The sequence below is a fragment of the Paroedura picta genome, chromosome 1, assembly GCF_049243985.1.
Source record: "Paroedura picta isolate Pp20150507F chromosome 1, Ppicta_v3.0, whole genome shotgun sequence".
Lineage (NCBI taxonomy): Eukaryota > Metazoa > Chordata > Lepidosauria > Squamata > Gekkonidae > Paroedura > Paroedura picta.
The window spans coordinates 172,816,258-172,830,747 of NC_135369.1; the positions used below are offsets into that span (position 1 = coordinate 172,816,258).

Consider the following 14,490-nt stretch of genomic DNA (forward strand, 5'->3'; position numbering starts at 1 on the left):
CTCTCTGGCGGCCACCATGGCTGGGGCTCCCCCTCGGCGTGGCACTGTGCAGCTGCTGTAGGCAGAGCCCCCCAGCGGACGGCAGGAGAGCAAGTGGAGCAGGGACTCAGGCGGTAGCGACATCCCTTGGCAAAAGACTACCCCCGTCCAGACCTCAGTAAAATTGTCAAGTGTTGACCGGTCCCCAGTGATAAAAAGGTTGGGGACCACTGCTTAAAGGGATAAAAACTACTAAAACAGCAGTTCTCAACCACTCTGACATCGCGACCCCGACTGCGGCAGAGGGGTCAGCGGCTGTGTGTGCGCGCACTTGCGACAGGTGCGCAGATGCACAACACTCGAGGAAGCGTGGAGGCAGCCATTGTATTGGCTGACCACTGCCACTGGCCACCACCTGCCGCTGCCCCCGGCCACCGCAGGAACCAACCTGGGGACACCGCAGAAGGGGCCAGGGGACCCCAAATGGGGTCCCAACCCCTAGGTTGAGAACCACTGTACTAAAAGCTTTGTCAGTAGTTAAGAGCAGCAGACTCTAATCTTGAGAACCATGTCTGATTTCCCCATCCCCCATATGAAGTAGCTGGAGCTCCTCCACCAGGCATTTGGTTGAGGCCAGGATACCAATCATATCCATGAACACACCCTCCCTTGTAACACTCTCCCATGGATCTGACTAACAACATGGGACGATAATGTGGGAGAGCACTCGTAAAAGACGCCAATGTTGTTTTAGATATTTTAATAGATTTTAATCCATGTTATTTTAAAATGATGATGATGATGACATACACCGCCCTGAGATGGCTGGGCTGAGGTGGACAGGCTTATAAATCAAATTATAAATAAATAAGTAACCTTGGCCCAGTCCCACCTATTTCACAAGAAGAAGAAAAAGAAGAAGAGTTGGTTCTTATATGCCACTTTTCCCTACCCGAAGGAGGCTCAAAGCAGCTTACAGTCGCCTTCCCTTTCCTCTCCCCACAACAGACACTCTGTGGGGTGGGTGAGGCTGAGAGAACGCTGATATCACTGCTCGGTCAGAACAGCTTTATCAGTGCCATGGCGAGCTCAAGGTCACTCAGCTGGCTGCATGTGGGGGAGAGCAGAATCGCATGGCAGATTAGGAGTCTGCACTCCTAACCACTACACCAAACTGGCTCTCAAGGTGCCTGTCGCGGGGTTGAGTGCAATTGTAAACCACTTTGTGACTCCTGATGATAGAGAAAAGCGGGGTATAAAAACCACCTGTTCTTCCAATCCACTCAGGAATACACCAACGCCTATGTATATATTATGGCTACGATGATTCAGAAATGTACACGGAGGTCTGCACCCAGGGACAATTCTGAGGTCTGCTCCTCTTTGACCAAGTATTTCTGCCCTAGCACAAATGACTTCTGAAACAGTTTACCATGTATGAGGGAACGGAGAGTCATAAATGCTCAAAGCTACTTTAGGAGAGAAGAACATTATAAGAGAACATACTTATTAGTACAATGTTGTAAGTATAGAGATAATTAAAGAGAATGCATTTTTTAAAAAACAAGCAAACACCAAGCACTCTTTTTCCTTAAACAGAAGCAGGCTGGACTGAAGAGAACACAGAATTACCTTCTCTTTTGTCACCCTGGCTGAATTCCGCGTGGGGAAACACTTTGTTTAAAACTCCCAGAATGCCACTGAAAGTCCTTTCCATCAACGGCCTTATGATGGGGGACAGCGCATGGCCCGATGACATGATGGCACGCTGTGAGGCAGGCACAATGTTCTGCATGGCGTGGTAGAAATCTTGTGCGCTGAGAACTATCGACGAGACGTCCAGCTGCAGCTTCTGGCTGCTCGCATAGATCTGAGGGTAGCGCCGTCGCAGGGCAATCAAGGCTGTCTCAGTGCAAAGTGCTTTTATGTCCGCTCCACAATACCCTAGGGCACACAAAAAAAAAAAAAGACAGAGGGAGAGAGAGAGAGAAACACGTGTGTTCCACGAACCAACACAAAACAGGTTGCAGACGTCAAAGACTTGCCCGAAGCTGAAAGCAGCGGCGGTTAGCACGGACAGGCTAAAAACTGCTTCTGGCAAATACACAGTATGGGTACAACTCTAATCTAAACGGGCCCTCAGCAATGGTTCAGAATTCCTTTTTTAAGTCAATGGCGAATACTCGAGAACCATCTTGGAGACTATCTGTAAACAGACAAGGACATTCACCACAAAGGAAGCAATGCGGGAAAGGCCAGCGTAAATAAAATTGGTATTCAAATACTTCCTAGGCCACTGGTTCTCAACCTGGGGGTTGGGACCCCTTTGGGGGTCAAATGACCCTTTCACAGGGGTCATGGCAGGGCGAGCAGCTTGGCCGTGGGGGACGCTGCCACTGTGGCCGCTCATCCTGCAGGTGCCTGCGCTCGGCCGCCAGCCACTCCAGCAGTGCCTCCAGCACAGCGCAGTCTCCCGCCAGGTGCTCCAGATGGCGGCACAGCTCGGCAGAACTGAACTGAGGAACCCCGGAAACAAAACAATTTATATACCATCATGAACAATGGATCTTCACGCCATTGGTCCGTTTTGGCTTAATTTCTGTGAAAGAACACTTGCATAATTTTATGGTTGGGGGTCACCTCGACATGAGGAACTGTATTAAAGGGTCACGGCATTAGGAAGGCTGAGAACCACTGACCTAGACTCTATGTTACACACACACGCACAGACTTTGGCCTGTATTTTAAAAAGAGTATCCAATATCTGGCAATCTGGTATCAAACAGCAAAGAAAAACAAGATGTTGAGGCCTTACACATTCCAAATTTTTAAACTCTGTTTTATCAATTCAAGGCTCACGACACGGAAAGCATTTGCATGAGGACTTTGGTACTTTGTACAGATCCCATCTTTGTCCTTCCATGCTAAGGCCTGCCTGTCACAGAATAACGCCCTCCCTGAGACGCAGGTTTCCTGCTTTATTCCCTGAAAAAAATATAGCTAATGTAAGTCTACTTCATGGTCTTCTCAAATATCCATCCAATCATACTGCAGGGTGGACATTTTGCTGGACTGTTTTCACTATCTCAGGAAGGTTTGAATGGGACACTAAATCTCCGACTTTCCATTTTTGTCTGCTTGCAAAAATGCAGCTGCCATTCTTGACGTTTTACAGTATACGCTCAGACAGATTTTGCAGAAGCTGGTTTGAAATGCAGGGCATTCGTTTTAATCCTCCCAGAGTGCTCCCTTTTTCAAGTTGACCTCTTGTCGCTCTCTAACAGTGAGAAAGCGCATATGCTCATTTAGCAACACAACTGACGGCTTAAACAGAATTCCTAAGGATCCGATTCATCTGAAATCTTCAGCAAATTAATTTAAAAGCATTTCAATAACGTGATTTAGGGACTGGGCGCAAATTACCCCACGCCACATGGGTGTTGCAAAAAAACAACAACAAAAAAACAAAACCTTCCATAATGGAAAAAAAATATCATATCCTGACCATAATTGATTATTGTTAGGACTCTTCCGTCAGAGTATTTGCCAGCAGCTGCCAGCAATTCTGAAGAGTTAAACATTCTCAGCGTTTCACACACTTTCTCTGATTAGCTTTTCTAAACACATTCCTGAGGATAACCTCAATGTTATGATTGAGAAGCTATTTTCACCAGTACCTTAACATGTATAATGGTGCTTTAGAGAGATCATGCGTGATAAGTGCCCCTGAGTCACTTCCGACTACTTACGGTGACCCAATGAATGAATGATTTCCAAACAGCCTTGCTCAGGTCTTACAGACTGAGGACCGTGTTTTCCATTTGGTTCATTAGAGAGCTTCCGGAGCTATATAATTTGTGAACTGCCAAGCTAAATTGGAACCCACAACCCTCTTTGATTTATGGTCCGCCTCGGTGGTTGACAATCCCCGTGCTTTTTGCAGTCCAACCATGGCAGCAAAACCAAAGGTTTCTTGATCGCTTGGTGAGCTACCTTGCATGCCTAGTAACTGCTGCCTTCAGCTTGAAAGATACCAAATTGGTCTGCCTTACAGAACACACTTGTAAAATTTGTGTGCATCTTTCCCTGTTTTTTCAACTTCTGAAATGTTAACACCATGGCCGCAGTGGGGACAAATGACCAGTAAGGAAAGTAAAAATTTCTGACAATTTTCCTATCATTTATTTATTTATATTTAGACTTATATACCGCTGCATCTCGAAGACTCACGGCAGTTTACAATAAAATAATACAAACAACATGTCAATAAAAACCCCAATATACATAATACATAAAAGGCATAAAGATGGCTCTTCATTGGAGTAATTTTCCATCCCCCCCGTCCAGCTGCAGTCCGGACCTCTTTTGTGTAGGAGTGGGGGTCCTGATCTTGGTAGTTCTAATTCTAGTGGATCCTCAGTTGGTAACTCTGGGACTTCAACCCGGCCTCAACCATATGCCCAGCAGAAGGGTATTACAGGCCCTGCGGAAAGCTGACAACTCCGGCAGGGCCCTTATCTTGTTATCTTGTTTCTCTTGCTCCCCACTAGCTATGTTCTATGACATTAGTCAGGCTTCGGTATTTATTCAAAAGTCATGTATTTTCAAAAATCCCTAAACGTGCCTTATATTTGCTTTGTTTCTCGTGTGTGTGCATGTTTGTATATGCGTAGTGATCCATCTGCACGTTCAAACTGCCAACCTTAAGTTTTTCTTGTAAAACAGGTGGTGACACCTACAACGTTGACATACACCCAAAGAATTGTTCACAAATTCTGATTCACACAGCTGAACTTTCCCTGCCCTGATTAGTGCTGCAAGCTAAGGGACCTTTACTTCGTGAAAAACTGCTCTGGAGGACTCAGAAAAGTTTCCAAAACCACTTGCAGTGGTGAGATCTAAAGTTGAGGCAGAAGAGGGGAAAAAAGAGGCAACTGGAAACCACCCTTCAGAATCAGTTTTTTCCCCTCCCAATAGAACTGCTTCCATGCACTTTGAAATAATAAAAGTGTGTGTTATAGCTTAGAATCAGACTACGCATGGAGAGACGTGGTCTCCGGACCCCATTTGGCTATGAAACTCATTGGGGTACCAAGAACCAGATTCATCTCCCTTCCAGCTGAGCCTATCTTACAAGACAGAGGGGATGAGAATGCTCTGAATGCCACAATGAGCTACTTTGGAGGAAGGGCACAATATCTATGAGGCAGCATTCAAGCTTATGACAAAATAAAATTTTCAAATTTGGGAGGCATGTCAGCTCTTTCAGAAATGTATCAGTAAGGCTTGAATTAAGAGTTGTTAGGTGCGAAGTCATGTCCGACCCATCGCGACCCCATGGACAATGATCCTCCAGGCCTTCCTGTCCTCTACCATTCCCCAGCGTCCATTTAAGTTTGCACCGACTGCTTCAGTGACTCCATCCAGCCGCCCCATTCTCTGTCGTCCCCTTCTTCTTTTGCCCTCAATTGCTCCCAGCATTAGGCTAGAATTAGGAGTAAGGTCCTAAAATACACAGTCTATTAAGACACAAAGTGAATATAGATTACAGCAGTGCTGCCTCCCAGACATCATTTGTATACTGGACTTTGGGAAACACATAACCACATGCCTTAATCTACAATAATATTGTATTTAATAGCTTATGTCTATAATATATACACTGAAGCCCTTTCAGCTTTACTATCATTTATAGCCAATGCTGCTTCTACAATGGAATTGAAAGACTCATGTTCTATGATGTGTACACAGGTTGTTTTCCATCCAAGTAATGGGCAGACCCATCCCGTCTTAGTTCAGCCAGGTGTTTGCAACACATCCCTCCCAACCAATACCCTAGGATCTGTGACGTGAATAAGAAATGTCTACACCCCCACCAAAGAGCACTTGGTCCCTGGCCCCAAGGTTGTACGTCTGGCCACAACCAGGGCCGGGACATTTTCCAAGCTCCCAGAGTACATTTAGGCCCTGCCGGAATGGTACAGTTCCATATGGCCTGCAAGGTGGAGCTCTTCTGCCAGGCTTTTGTTTGGGACCAATGAAGTAGGAACATCTGCCAGGCCCTCCCTGTCAAAAAGATGCCCCCAGACCATAATGACCATCCAGTCTACCTGCGGGACTGCTTGGTTGCTTATGCCCCCTGCAGGACCCTTCGCTCTGCAGGTATGAATCTACTGGTGGTTCCGGTCCTCGGGACGTTCGCCTGGCCTCGACCCAGTCCAAGGCCTTTTTAGCCCTGGCCCCAAAGTGGGGGAATGAGCTCCCAGAAGAGCTGAGGTCCCTGTGGGTGTTGTCAACTTTCCGCAGGGCCTGTAAGATGGAGCTCTTCCACCAGGCATATGGTTGAGGCCAGGGTGAGGTCCCATTATTCAATCTAGGACTCCCTGTATCCATCTGATTGATCTGATGCCCACTAGTAGTAGGATGGTTGTCCCTGGCTGGACGAGGGGATAGTTAATGGTTTTTCGACTGCTGCCTTAGTATTAATTGATATTAATAGTATTTATTCAGGGAATTTTATTGTTTTTACCTTTTAATTGTCTGTAAACCGCTGTGAGCCCAGTTGGGAACGGCGGTATATTAATTAATTAATTAATTAGCTACATACTCTGTCTCTGAAAGAACACAAGACCAACTGGAACTGCTGATGCTCCAACTCTGTTCTGATGTTGATGCTATTTAAAATTTTAGCCCTATCTTTCTAGATTTTTAACTAATTCTAACAAACCATTGTACCTGTCATTGTTGTTCCACAGTACACCACCCTGACCTGGATAGGGCAGAAATCAAATTAAATCTAAAATCAAATATCAGATCAAGTAAAATCAATCAAAGGTATAAGTGACAGAAATTCTGCTGCTGCCGTAGCACACAGTGAGTTCAACACACTTCATTAAATGCACAACCATGTCCAAAGAATCTTGAACTCACAAATTTAAGAAAGGAGGGACTGTGCCTCAGTGGCAGAGGGCATGCCTTGCATGGTGAAGGTCTCAGTCTCAATCTGTGCCTGAGACCCTAAACAACCCTGAAATAAAGGGACCTACTGCCTAACTCAGTATAAAGCAAGTTCAGCATACAAACTGAATGTTCAGACAACTATGCCTCAAATTACAACCCCCACTTCTCATTTTAAGATATCCATGCAAATTAAGCAAGCACTTGAAAGAAAACTCAGATTTTGTTTTTGCAAAACTGAATAATTTGCATTTATCCTCTACTGTGCGAAGCAAACTGTTACTCATTATGAAAACTAAAATGATCACAATATTTTCATTAGATGGGTTTAAAGCACTTGGCATTCTTGCAGAATACTAAACATAATTTGGACAAAACTTACTGGTGAGTAAAAAAAAAAAAAAGAAGGGGGTGTTTTTTGTTTTTTTTGCAAGTCTGGCAGCTGAATCCACAAGGAAAATGCCTCAAACCCAGTCAAAACTTTGACCTGTTGGCTCCATATCCAGGTACTCAAGAATCAGACTTAGTAAAATACATTTCCAAACAAAAGGCACTATTCAAAGAAAATACACTGAACATTCAAAATGTTCTATAAGAGGATCAGAGGGCCAAGATCCATATCTTTGCCTAGCCTTCCCCCCTCTATTAATGAATGCTTTAAAACAAAACTCAGACCAAATTTCTGGGCTTTGTTCATCATATATCCAGGATCCCAATTTGGAAGCATATCACACAAATAGCCTTTGAATTATTTTTATTCTCAGGAGATTCGATCTGAAATTAATTCTCTCACACTTATTATTAACAGGTCACGTGCGTAAAAATTACGATTGTTTCAAAGAAAAATCTTAAATTTCGATTATGCTAAAGCTCATACAAGGTGGACCTTATCTGCTGAAGCAGATAAATTCTTTATCTGTAGTTGGTTTGAAACGCTAGGAATTCAAGAACAGCTTCTTCAGAAAGCCTGACTTGCAAAGGGGAGGAGGAGCATTCACCTTGGTTCATCCCTGGCTGAAAGCCGAAGAAAACAGGTAGCTTACAAGAAGAAGAAAAACACAGCTTTACAAAAACGCAAAACTTATTTTGACTACCTCGCTATCAGCGGCAGTATTTAGATTGTGAAGATGAGGACTGCATGTATCCATTTTTCTTCCTCTCAGTAGCAGGCCATTTTGATCAATGTACATTCTTCCTTTCTGAAATGAACTGCCGGATCACTTAACTTGAAGGAAAGGTCTTTGAGCTAAAGAGGCATCTCTCTAGAAGCCTGTGATAATGTAAAAAGTTCTTATTTCTAATGGATGAGGAGCACAAAGTTGGAGACTTGAACCCGTTCTGGTCTAGCAACATGGGGATCTTGGCTGCTTAGGTAAATCCCACATTCCCCAGGGGAGAACGGAGGGCCTGTTCAGCCATATCACCTCCAAGGCAAGTTCTCAATCGCAATTCCAATCTTTCCGGCCTCCCCCTTGCTCACACTCAGGTGACTTAATAATTGTGGATCTTTAAAGGTGCTACTGCTAGAAAGTTATCCCTACACATATTTGTTTGTTTGTTGATTACATTTGTATACCGTCCTCCCGTAAGGCTCAGGGTGGCTCACATAGAACTAAACAGAACAATACATCCATCTTGGTGATTATAATGAATGAAAGGTAACAGTAATAACAATAAAGAGGGAAATGACATTCTAACATAGTGAACACTCTAACAGGCCCATGGTTGGTCATATCTGTCGCATGGCCTCAAAGGAGCCCAGGGGCCCAGTGGATGTTCAGGGGCCCAGTGGATGTTGTTTAGTTCCGGTTGACCTCAACCAAATACCTGGTAGATGCCCTGTGGAACAGTTTAAGCTCCACTAGGGCCCTGATCTCCTCTGGGAGCTTGTTCCCCCAGGTGAGGGCCAGGACAGAGAAGGCTCTGGCCCTTTTTGAGGTCAAGCGGACATCCTTGGGGTCAGGAATCACTAGCTGAGTGGAGGTGGTGGAGCGCAGAGCTCTTTGAGGGGCGGTCCTTCAAGTACACTGGGCCCAGACCATATGTAATGTTCCTGCTGAGAAGCTGTTATGCAACTTGGTTGCCATCTCCTGCTGCCAGATCCCACCTATTTCTCATTTTCTCCTTTTATGAAAAGCATTTTCTATCTGATCTGATCCTGTATATATTAATTGTTAAGAATACTTCTATTCCACCCTCTTGTTTGAGGCAGGGTATAACTGAATCAATGCAGCAGCTTTTAAAAGGCCACAAAAGAAACTGAAGTGGGAGCAAGCCTCAAATACAATATGCAAAAAAAGTAACACTATTTTTCTGATTCTGGTATACCTAACCTGAAAATATCATTATTTCCAGATATTCCCAAATCCCAATACCAGTATGGTATTCTAATTTGTTGAACATTTTGGAATCCTGAATTTTTCGGCTCCATTATACTCATTATAATGGTCCCCATATAGGATCGGGGGGGGGGGGGAGGTGACTGGAGCTCGAGGGTGCTGTTTTTTGAGGTAGAGGCACCAAATTTTCAGCATAGCTTCTAGCTCCTCCCCTCAAAAACTCCCCAAGCTTCAAAAAGATTGGACAAGAGGTCCAATTCTATGAGTCCCCAAAGAAGGTGCCCTCATGGAAAAAAAACTTTTACAGGGAATGCGATCCCTTTAAATACTTTTTGCAAGCCACAAATTAACTCTGAAGGCCTCACTGTCCCTTTAAATGCCTTCTTCAAGCAGCAAGTTCACTCAAAAGGCATTTAAAGGGACTGCAATTTCTTTAAATGCCCTTTAAATTTGACCAGTGAAGGTTGGGAAGGATCTTCACTGGATGGAGACCAGATCAGTAAAGCTGTCCCAAAAAAATTCTGAATATTTTTGGATAGCCAAAATTCAGCCTCAATCTATATCCAACAGCAAGAATATCCAGAAAATACTAAGGTACTTTCCAGGTGTGTCGTCCCCCCCCCCCCCCCCCCCCCGCTCGGATATATTGAATGCATACCCCTAGCCTCAAGGGAGAAGGCATTTCAAAGGCGAGATGCCACTCACCTTACCGCTAATGGTAGGAGCATAGAGATCAATGCTTGAGAGGTAGATCTTAAATGTCAGTACCTCAGTCCTCAAGCCATTCAGGAACTTAAAAGAACAAACTAGCATTTCAAATTCTGCCTTTAAACACATGGGTAAGCAGAGCAGATCTTTTAGCACAGGGGTGCCAAGCTGCAAGAATGGTAGGTATAGGTCTGCCTAGTCTGCTGTCTTCACCCAGTTTTGGACAGCTGAAACCTGCCTTTCACATACCACCTTGCTTAATACAATAATAATTCCCTTTGTCATAATTCGTTAAGGGCTAAGAGGGCAGAACCAGTCTGGGTGAGGGGCAAATCAGAAAGCCCTCACCAGAACAGACAGCAGTTCTAGCCAATCGGGTGAGGACACAATCTAGGCCCTCACCAGGACAGGCTTCTAGGCCCTCACCAGGATAGGCCAGAAAGTGACGGGGAAGCAACACGATGCCGTGAGTAAAGAAGGAGGCGTATTCTAGGCCTGAGGGGAAGGCTGCGCTGCCATCGGGGGGAGGAAAGCAGTCCTTCCCCCACTGCACCCGGGGGCAATGCCACCTCTATGTATCTGCTGTCATGTCAGTGTCATGAGTTCTTATAGAGCTGTTTGGTAGAACTGGGCCAACTAGGGGCTCCTGTGCTATTTCTGTTTAACCTATTAGCCTATTTTAGGACTACCTCACCTGTTTGGAAAGAAAAAATGAGAGGAAATATATTATATTCTGCCAATATATCTGAAGAGTACTATAATGCAGGGTAGTCAACCTGTGGTCCTCCAGATGTTCATGGACTACAATTCCCACGAGCCCCTGCCAGCAAACACTGGCAGAGGCTCATGGGAATTGTAGTCTATGGACATCTGGAGGACCACAGGTTGACTACCCCTGCTATAACCCACTGAAAGTATGTTTGGTTAAAGATGTCTGAGGAAAAACAAAAAGAAATATCTATTTAACCATTTATCTATTAATATATATTATCCAGGTAACACTTTTAAGTGTGCCTTTGAAGATTTCCATTCAAGGTGCAAAATTCTGGAGCAGTTTTCCTTTTAACAAGAATATGACTGAACGTATCTTCATGGCTAATACATGGTTCAACTACAGTTTCAATTCTGGTTACAATATCCAAGATTATTTATTTACAACATGGCACTTGTTGTTATAACAGGAGACCCTACGATTGTCTGGCTGCCAGGCAAGAGACCTTCAGAGATGGTCCGTCATTCTCTGACCCCGCATCACAACCCTGGTATTGCTTGGAAGCCAGCCTTCCAAGTGCTAGCCATGGCTGACCTTGCTTAGGTTCTGAGAACTGACGGGACTGGGTTTGCTTGGGCTACCCAGACTGGGCAGTCACCTCCTCTGTTGTTTTGACAATGGCTCTGTCGGGATCTTTTGACAGGCTCTTATCGAAGCAAATGAATGCTATGTCCTGAATGCAAGACCACGCCTTAGGTCTCAATCAGATTGCACATTTCAATCTCTTCCCTACATATGTCTCTTTCTCAATTGCTTGCAAGAAATGAGTCTCAACACTTCTCGAAAGACCTTCACAAAAATTCCCGGTATGTAATTTTTAAAACAAATACAACCGATTGCTGTCAAACTGGATAACACGGCAAAACCACACGCAAATGACCACATCACCTTTGTTCCAATTCTTAAAATCAAGCCCCACAGAAGTGACCACTCAGTCCAGTCATGATTGCCATTTCTAGAGAGCAAAATTATTTCTATACAGTCATCATTTTTTCCCCTGCAGACAGTCATATCAAAAGCAAGCAGTCCCCCTAAAAGGGGATTGATGAGAAGTGTTAGCAACTGATTCAGAGAGCTGAAAAAAAATAGGCATGATCAAATGTCCCAATGAATTTCAAGATACTGAATAGGTTAACACATTCCAAGCTCTTCAAACAGAAATGAGACGATCTCTCTGTAAGTGTTGGCAGCTAGACATGTCGTCAACTTAGATGTACACTGTTAAATCTAAAAAAAGTGCACTGAGATAGTACAATCTAGAAATATAAATTATGCTCAGAGGGCAAATCAGAGCATACAGTCTGATTGTTTTCTCCCCTCTAACAAGGTTTCTCTGCAAATTCAATTGGGTACATCACAGTATATTTCTGAGTAAGATCTACAAGAGTTGTTCTTGCAATCTTAAAGTATTATAATTTTTCCAAATTGAAATATTGGAAACTACTGGTGGTAGGGGAATGTTATTATGTCATCTTAACTTTCTTCCACTAAGTGACTTGCAAAATCTCTTGAAAAATTCTATATGAAATGGGGTTTGGCACATGCTTTCTTACGCCAGGCAAACTTTAATTTATCATTTGCTGGATATTTGGGTTTTCTTCTCACCAGAAGATGTTGGGGTCTTTGCAGATCAAAAGTGGAGGAATGCTGCTTCCATGATAGATGTCCCTGTGGATGAAGAGGATAATTCGGATGTACAGTAGCTGACTGAATGGACTGTGTTCAGTTTAAAGTTTTACTGTTTTGATGTAGACCCAAATTGATTTGAAGCAGTTGTTTCTCTTAAAAAATGTTGACTACAGTATGCAATTGGCAGAAGATGAAAATTGTTTTGAGGTGGCCGTGGGTTGGGTTTTTAAAAGGTTTTATTAACTATGTTTAAAACATGTCAAGTTTTTTTTTTCAATCTAGAGGTAATGCAACCATGTTCGATTCTCAACAGCCAAGCTAATACTCAGGATTCCATGTTTGGTGCTCCATAGCAGGTTTCAGATATTCACAGTGCCCAACTTTAGAGAGAGAAATTCATTTTCTATCCTGTGCAAGTCATTAGCATATCCTAAATCAGATATTAGCGTTATTTGGATTATTAGCTCATGAGTCTTCTCAATACAAAACCATTTTCAGTTAACTCCCCCCCCCCAAAAAAATCTGAACTGCACTTTGTTCACACACATATAGGAAAACATTATCTCAATTTTATCTGTAGTATAAAAAGATTATATATTTTCCTCTAGAGATGAACAGCTTTCCATGGGCTTTAAAGGTAGCTTTCCATGTTCTGTCCTATAAAGGAATAATGGGGGCCATGCCAAGTTTTTCAACATATTTTTATTGAGGAGTCATGATACTTACAGGAAAGATCGAAAATGGCATGAGATTAATAAATTAGTTCTATTTACATTGTCTAGTACTCATTAATTTATCCCCCCCCCCAAATTAAATGCTTAAACAAAGGATTGGATGCACACACAAAACTTAATACGCAGGCATTTAGAACATACATCTGAAGTGAAAGCACTAATATGATACCACTCACCGACACATTTCTCAGCTAACTCTCCTAAAAAAGGATCTGACAATTTGGGGTTCCAGTCCCTGGTATGAATTTGTAAAATGTGCTTTCTTGCCTTGTAAAGAAACAAGAAATTTAGCATTAACATCACAATAAAGCATCACATACACACACGCACACACAAAAACCTTTAGCTTTATTGAACTTCCCTTCAGATTACTACTAGATTTAAAACAGTGGTCTCCAACGCCCGTTCTGGGGACTGGTACTGGGCTGCGGCTGCTCCTCATCCTCCTCCTCCCTGGCTGCTGCCTCAGGGCCTGCCTTGCCACTTTGCCGCTGGCTCACCTTTGGTGCTCTCCAGCGGCCGCCATGGCTGGGCTCCCCCTCGGCGTGGCACTGTGCAGCTGCTGCTGGAAGCGACCCCCAGCGGGCAGCAGAAAGTCAGGGGTGCTGGCGGGAAAGCAAGTGGAGCAGGGGCTCAGGCGGCAACGTCCCTCAGCAAAAGACTACCCCCCCCGCCCGAGCTTCCATAAAATTGTCAAGCGTTGACCAGTCCCTGGTGATAAAAAGGTTGGGGACCACTGATTTAAAAGAATACATCACTTAAAACTCAGTGTATTCTTTTCTACTCTAAAACCATGTGGAATTTCGTAACAAGTGACATATGTTTTATGCCTTTCCATTTAATATGAAGCAAATACACAATTTCTATTGCATCGTTCGTGTTGTTTACTACCAGAGATAAACATGCTTGATTAATTCAGCCTAACAGAACGTTTATTTTAATCATCCAAAGCAGTAATTTAACAGACACACATTAGTGCAACAAAATAAAGTTAAACATACATGAAAATATATTAAAGTTCTAATACACAAAGACTTGTTTCATATACTATGTTTAACCCACAGTTTGGTTCCATGTGAAAGAGCCTTCAGGAGTCTTCAGGTTTTCTCAGTTCTTTCTCCAGGAACCTAGAATCTGCAATCCGCTAAGAAACTGGGTGAAATGGTCCTTTTCCACTCAGAGGGCCTACCACCCTCTAAAACCTCTCTCTCTCAGGTTCAGGGTTACAAGAAGGTCAGGGTGTCACAAGCTACTTTTCTTGCCTCTTCTAATATATGGACAGCCATTCCATTTTGCCTCTCCAGCCCTCTCTCCCACTCACAAAGGCATCAGCAGAAAGGGTAGCCCAACCTTTTAATAGCAGGCCCTCAGT

The 14,490-nt window shown here is 43.6% G+C and overlaps 1 protein-coding gene across 4 annotated transcripts in view; it reads right to left on the minus strand.

The window, feature by feature from the left end:
- ATAD2B (ATPase family AAA domain containing 2B) overlaps positions 1-14,490 on the minus strand; it is a 105,883-nt gene that overhangs the window by 49,664 nt on the left and 41,729 nt on the right. For all 4 annotated transcript variants that reach the window (XM_077311782.1, XM_077311791.1, XM_077311799.1 and 1 more), the window contains exons 15-16: positions 13,295-13,385; positions 1,612-1,923 (exon numbers count right to left, since the gene is read on the minus strand). In XM_077311782.1, the coding sequence (XP_077167897.1) occupies positions 1,612-1,923; positions 13,295-13,385 (403 nt within the window). The remainder of the gene's footprint in view (positions 1-1,611; positions 1,924-13,294; positions 13,386-14,490) is intronic.